Below are 6,309 nucleotides of genomic sequence, written 5' to 3' on the forward strand. Positions count from 1 at the left end.
CAGTGAGACACCTGGCAGTGAGGCACCTGACAGTGACCTGGCAGTGAGACACCTGGCAGTGAGGCACCTGACAGTGACCTGACAGTGACCTGGCAGTGAGACACCTGGCAGTGAGGCACCTGACAGTGACCTGGCAGTGAGACACCTGGAAGTGAGGCACCTGACAGTGACCTGACAGTGAGGCACCTGACAGTGACCTGACAGTGACCTGGCAGTGAGACACCTGACAGTGACCTGACAATGACACACCTGACAGTGAGACACCTGACAGTGAGACACCTGACAGTGAGACACCTGACAGTGAGACACCTGACAGTGAGACACCTGGCAGTGACCTGACAGTGAGACACCTGACAGTGAGACACCTGACAGTGAGACACCTGACAGTGAGACACCTGGCAGTGAGACACCTGGTTGTTTACAGGACCAGAAATATTTGAAGATAATTTTAATTTTTAACAAATGCAGATAAAAATCTTTGGTTTTCATCAGAAGAACTCAGTTTTACAGTTTGACCTGTTGGGATGAATCTTCATCACCTGTACCTGTGTCTCAGGTAGCTCCACACAACTGATGTTCAGTTAAACATCATCTGGTCCAGGTCTGAACAGAACCATGTGAACCCAGTCTTAGATGAGTCAAACAGCAGGTCTGCAGGACCATCAGACCCACAGGTCCCACCTGAGCAGACGTGTCATTAACCTGACACAGGTGTGTGCAGGTGTCAGCTGTAGATGCTCCAGGTTCTGGATTTGGACCTCCCAGAAGAAAACCATCAACAAGTAATTCATGAGACTCAAACAGGTTCAACACCTGGTTTACCTGCTGACAGGAAGCAGGTCCAATCTGAACAGAACCAGAACTCACACAGCTGTGAGACGCAGCTGCAGCAGCGACACACACCTGTTGCTGCCCTGCAAACTGCACAGAACCACTCAGAACCTCTCAGAACCTCTCAGAACCAGAGGGGCGGGATGACCCGCAGTTCTCACCGTTAATGAGCGGGTTGGACTCCATCTTTGGTCCCGGTTTCTGTCCCTGTGTCAACTCACACCGCGTCCATGCTGCTGTCCTGTCCTCCTCGGGTTGTTGTTGTTGTGGTTCTGGTTCTGGTTGCGTGCAGAACTGTCACAGCCGAACCGAGGCAGAGGAGGCGGAGGAGGAGGCGACGCTCAGCAGCTTCTCTCCCGACCTGCAGGCGTTATGTAACCGCTCCGAGCTGCCGCTGCCAGCCTCTCCTGTCTCCATGCTAACACCACCGGCGGCAGCAGGACCCGCAGCGGCCGGCAGCACCAGCCCGGGGCAGAGGCTCGGTGTCCCGCAGACCCAGCAGGACTCGGACGCTCCGCGTGTGCGGATCAACACTGCCGCTAAAACAAGCRGCCGTCACGGTCCGCTCCTCCAGGAGAACTTTACTCAAACCGCAGAAAAAAGCCGTAAAAACGTTAAATTATCTGTATTTTCTGCTTCAGTTTCACAGTTTGTGTCTAAAGCTCCGGCTGCTGCAGGTTTTTAAAAAGTTTCAACAAGTTCAAGGTCCAGTGAGCGCAGCGGCGGTTAGCCTAGCCTAGCCTGCTGCCCCCCGCCTCACCGCTGCGTCAGTCCCAAACGGCGCCGCTTGCTGCGGGTACACGCTGCAGAGTTCCCCGGGGCCGGCCGCGCGCCTCCGGACCGCAGGAAAAGTGGTCCACGAGATCCGTCCGGGTGGACCCGCACCGGGTCCAGAACCTGCGGCTGAACACAGAAGTTTTTCACAGTTTGTTCCTGTTTACGCCTCTTCACTGTTCTTCCAGTCAAAATAACGGAAGTTCTGCTCGAAGGGCTTCCGGTGGGACCTTTCAAAATAAGAGCCTGAACTTAATATCGTCAATGCAGCATTTTCTGCACACTATTCTGGCTCCTTTTCAACATGTTAGGATAATTTATTTGTTCGGTCTGAACGATCAAATAAAACATCCATTCATAGAATATTCTGCACATTGTCTATATGAGTTTTAAACATTTAAACATTTTTATTATTAAAAGCACAGCTCAGGGATAGAATGAAATAAAAAATGTTTTTATGTTTAACTATAGTTTTCTAACAGAATGTGTGCAGGTTAGATGGTCTAACTTTGTGTTTAGAAGAAATGGTGGTGTGATTCAAGCTGCCTCATCTTTCTGCTGGTTTCAAGAGTCTCTCAGCTCTCTTCAGCCCCTGGTTGCCGTGGAAACAGGCTCCTGTTGTCGAGCATCTGCGAGAGCAGCTGATCTTCATCACGTCAGCCGAAGGTCGAGGCTGACGATCACACGAGTCCTCATGTGTTTCTGTTCCAACAAACCTGTGAAAAGTCTCGAGTCGGGAGGAAAACCTTTTCAGTCCACAGAAAATATTTTTATAATTTAAAAAGATGCAAAAAGAACTCAGAGCTTTGTAACACCGGCCAACTTTTCTGAGAAAATTTAATTATAGTTTTATGTTCATTGGTCAAACAAAAAAATTACTTTTTAAATTAATATAAATTTATTAAGAAATATTTAATTATTCATGACTGGAAAAAATAAAATATTTCAAGTAAAAGAGTTTTACATTAGTAAACAGTAAAAGGCAGAAAATACACAAATAAAAACAGAAAAATATCTAAAGTTACATAAAATAAGTCCCTCCTGTTTGACCTTTGCCCTACATTCATCAAACTGAGGCCTGGATGGTTTGACCCTAGGACAGCAGGAGGGTTAAAATAAATCTCATAAGAAAAATAAAAACTAATAATTCAATAAAGAATTTCAGAGTGTTTCTTATAACTGCATCTTTATTTAAAGCAGATTTACAAGAAGAAAACTAAACTATAAACACATCGTGACATTTTATTTTGAAGGTCTGAATGAAGTGGACACCCAACACGTCAACAGGAAGTGGACATCTCGTGGGACATTTGTCCACGACGTCCTTCAGCTCTCTGAGAACATCCACGGCTCAGTTCTGCCTCCTCTTCCTCGAGGAGCAGCAGCTTCATCAGACCAGACCAGGAGACCCAGACCAGGAGACCCAGACCAGGATCAGCTCATAAAACGTCCCCTCTTTGGGTCTCAGGGAGGTCGCTCAGGCCCTGCAGCTCTCGCAGACCCTGAGGAGGAGGAGGAGAATCAGAATCCTCAGGTCCTCAAAGAGGAACATCTCTGTAAACCAGCTGGTCTAGGTCCAGACTGTCCTCTGTGGGTCCACAACGATGGGCCGAAGAACCAAAGAGGAGGACGTCCATCTCCGCCCTCAGAGAACATCTCAACACTACAGAATCTGGACTTCCAGCCTGGTTCTGATCATTGTTTTAARCAGATCAAGTTCCTGACTTCCTGCCTGGACTTTCAGAATAAAACACCTCCTGACTAAACTAAATCAAATGTAATCAGTAAAGATCAGAGATTAAAATTCTGTATCTGATTAGATGTTTTTAACAAAAGAAAAGTAACAAACCTCCAGAACCATGCGGATGTTGGCTTTTATTTTGGCGGAGTCTTTGGTGAGCTGCTCCGTGAAGCTGCAAAACAAATGTTAGCACAGTTAGCATCTCCCATTCACAGCTACAGCCACTGTTAGCATCAAGCTAACAGAGCTTCAAACTCCCTGAACTTTATTTAAAACTGGAATGTGTTTGTAACGAATATTTTTAAAGTTTTCAATAAATCATGATAAATTTATCTAATTAAAAAGGATTTAAACTACAAACCCTTATTTGAGACATTTGTCCAAAATAATAACAAAAATGTTCAGTAAAACATTTTTGAGCATTTTGTTTTGAAGGAAAACCACCAGTAGCTTTGGGTCAACACTTCCTGTCATGTGACTTGTGCATGGCGCTGTTGCCATGGTGACAGTGAACCTACGCCGTCAGCTGATTGGTCTTCTTGTCAATGAAGCGGAGAGCTTCGTCGTGAGTCATCTCCACAAAGAAGCTGAAGCCGACAGCCACGAAGATCCTGGACGAGTCCTCGCTGCCGGAGAGGAAGAGAGCGAGTTTAACCCAGGAACATGTCAGTCAGCTGTGGCGGCCATCTTGTTGACCTGAAACCTGTCCACTGGTTCAGGAGATATTTTGCTAACAGACACAGAGTGAGTGGGTTATTGGTGGGTGACAGTGCTGAGAGAAACTCACATCTGAGCCTGGACAAAAAAGTTACAGCCCAGATCCACCTCTGTCTTCAGCTGCTGAGACTCCGCCTCCTGCAGGAACACACAGTGACATCATCATCATCATCATCATCATTATTATTATCCTCATCATCTTCATCATCATCATCATCATTATTATATCATTATCCTCCTCCTCCTCAACATCATGATCATAATAATCTTCATCTTCATCATCCTCATTATCATAATCTTCATCTTCTTCATCATCATTCTCATTATCATCATCATTATATTAATGATCTACAAGGACACGTCTTATTACCTGATGTAATCATTTTAAATATTCAGGTAACAGGTCCAATAAATAAAACAATTTATCTATAATTATGGTGAAAATTTATTTTTAATATACAGTGTCATCTATACTCAGGATGAACAGATTAACTCTGTAACACTGCACGTCTGTAAAGGAAATCAGAAGTTGATAATGCAGACACAGAAAGCTGTTGGGAGTGATGCATCTGTCCTGTTATCCAATCTTTGAGCAGAACTTGWTTGTGTTCCTGATCTTCAGGTTGGATGATGTGAGGTGAGTACCTGCAGACTCTGGATGGTGTTCTTCAGCTGCAGGTACTGAGAGATCTTCTCATAGACCTGATCCCTCTGCTCCAGAACCTTCCTGCCAAACAGCAGCAGGTTCTTTAAGAACATGCAGTCTGCAGACAAACCAACTAAACTAAACAATAAACAGTTCTACTGATGCCAGAGGATAATCTAACAGGATTAAACTGGATTAAACATGATTAATGTTCACACATCTGTAACGGAAACAACATTAAGCTCTGACTCGTTTCTTACTGTAGATCTTTCTTCAGAACATCGCTGATGAATGTTTCATATTGGAGAACTTTCCGGTCCAGATTCGAATCAAGCGGCGGAACCATCCTCAGTTCAAACACAACTTCCGCTTTAGTTGAACATAGAGTTCAGCATTAACCCACTGAAATTATCCCCGAAGTTAATGAAATGAAATCAATACCGCTGTTAGCGTTAGCATTAGCATTTCAGCACGCCAGAAAAACAACTCTTTAACCCGGAAACACTTCAGCACGTGTTTCCGGAAACACTTCACACGTGTTTCCGGGTTTGGTGTAAATTTTATAGAAACACAGAACCTCTGTCCTCTCCACTTCGTCCTCAGTTTCAGCAACAACAAATGTTCAGTTTGACTTTAGACGCGTCGCTTCGGAGGATTTTACGTTTTTAGCAGAGTTAGCTTAGCCGCTCGTTACCATGGCAACACGAGTGCCGCTAGCTAACATCCGGCTTTTGTTGACAAAACAACAACAACGGGTTTTCGTTTAAACCAGGTTGTTTTGTTGGGGAGTTTTTGCAGCTGAACTAAAGTAAAGTAAGTTTATTTGATCATTATGTTGGTAAATGTTTAGTAACTTTATGTTTTATTGAACCCAAACGCGAAACGTCCTGAACGGCTTCATTTATTAACGGAGTTTGGTTTCTAGAGCTGGAATTTAGCTTCTGAGGGCTCCAGATATCCTCTTACACGTGTTTCAAGTTTTACTTCAGATACACTGATGTAATATTCATATATTACGTTTTATACTTGAATATTATTGTCAAACAGCAGATTTAAACTCTTTTTTTACTTCTAGTTTGGACTGAAGGATGGAGCAGTACAGCATCCTGGGTCGGATTGGAGAAGGAGCTCATGGCATCGTGTTCAAGGCCAAACACACTGAGGTCCGTGCAGCCCGATTAACCTCTGCTGGATTAATCTGCAGTAAAATAATCTGCAGCTGGATTAATCTGCAGTAAAATAARCTGCAGCTGGATTAATCTGCAGTAAAATAATCTGCAGCTGGATTAATCTGAAGTCAAATAATCTGCAGCTGGATTAATCTGAAGTCAAATAATCTGCAGCTGGATTAATCTGAAGTCAAATAATCTGCAGCTGGATTAATCTGAAGTAAAATAACCTGCAGCTGGATTAATCTGATATAAATTAACCTGCAGCTGGATTAATCTGCAGTAAAATAATCTGCAGCTGGATTAATCTGAAGTAAAATAACCTGCAGCTGGATTAATCTGAAGTAAAATAACCTGCAGCTGGATTAATCTGAATTAAAATAATCTGCAGCTGGATTAATCTGAAATAAAATAACCTGCAGCTGGATTAA

The 6,309-nt window shown here is 43.9% G+C and overlaps 2 protein-coding genes across 3 annotated transcripts in view; one reads left to right on the forward strand and one right to left on the reverse strand.

Annotated features, from left to right (window-relative positions):
- Nucleotides 1-2,772: 2,772 nt before the first annotated feature.
- Nucleotides 2,773-5,220, reverse strand: uxt (ubiquitously-expressed, prefoldin-like chaperone). The gene is made up of 6 exons (XM_013999605.1): nt 4,970-5,220; nt 4,709-4,790; nt 4,134-4,201; nt 3,865-3,972; nt 3,455-3,518; nt 2,773-3,107 (listed from the first exon to the last, which is right to left on the reverse strand). The coding sequence occupies exons 1-6, from the start codon at nt 5,053-5,055 to the stop codon at nt 3,045-3,047; spliced, it is 471 nt and encodes a 156-aa protein (XP_013855059.1). The 5' UTR covers nt 5,056-5,220; the 3' UTR covers nt 2,773-3,044.
- Nucleotides 5,221-5,269: 49 nt separating this feature from the next.
- The window catches only part of cdk20 (cyclin dependent kinase 20), a gene marked incomplete at its 3' end in the record, with an annotated part of 2,636 nt that continues 1,596 nt past the window's right edge, over nt 5,270-6,309 (forward strand). The window contains 2 exon segments of one of the 2 annotated variants that reach the window (XM_013999603.1): nt 5,270-5,522; nt 5,785-5,872. In XM_013999603.1, coding sequence (XP_013855057.1) covers nt 5,798-5,872 — 75 coding nt within the window. 2 annotated transcript variants of the gene reach the window in all.

The sequence above is a fragment of the Austrofundulus limnaeus genome, unplaced genomic scaffold (genome assembly GCF_001266775.1).
Source record: "Austrofundulus limnaeus strain Quisiro unplaced genomic scaffold, Austrofundulus_limnaeus-1.0 Scaffold2368, whole genome shotgun sequence".
NCBI lineage: Eukaryota > Metazoa > Chordata > Actinopteri > Cyprinodontiformes > Rivulidae > Austrofundulus > Austrofundulus limnaeus.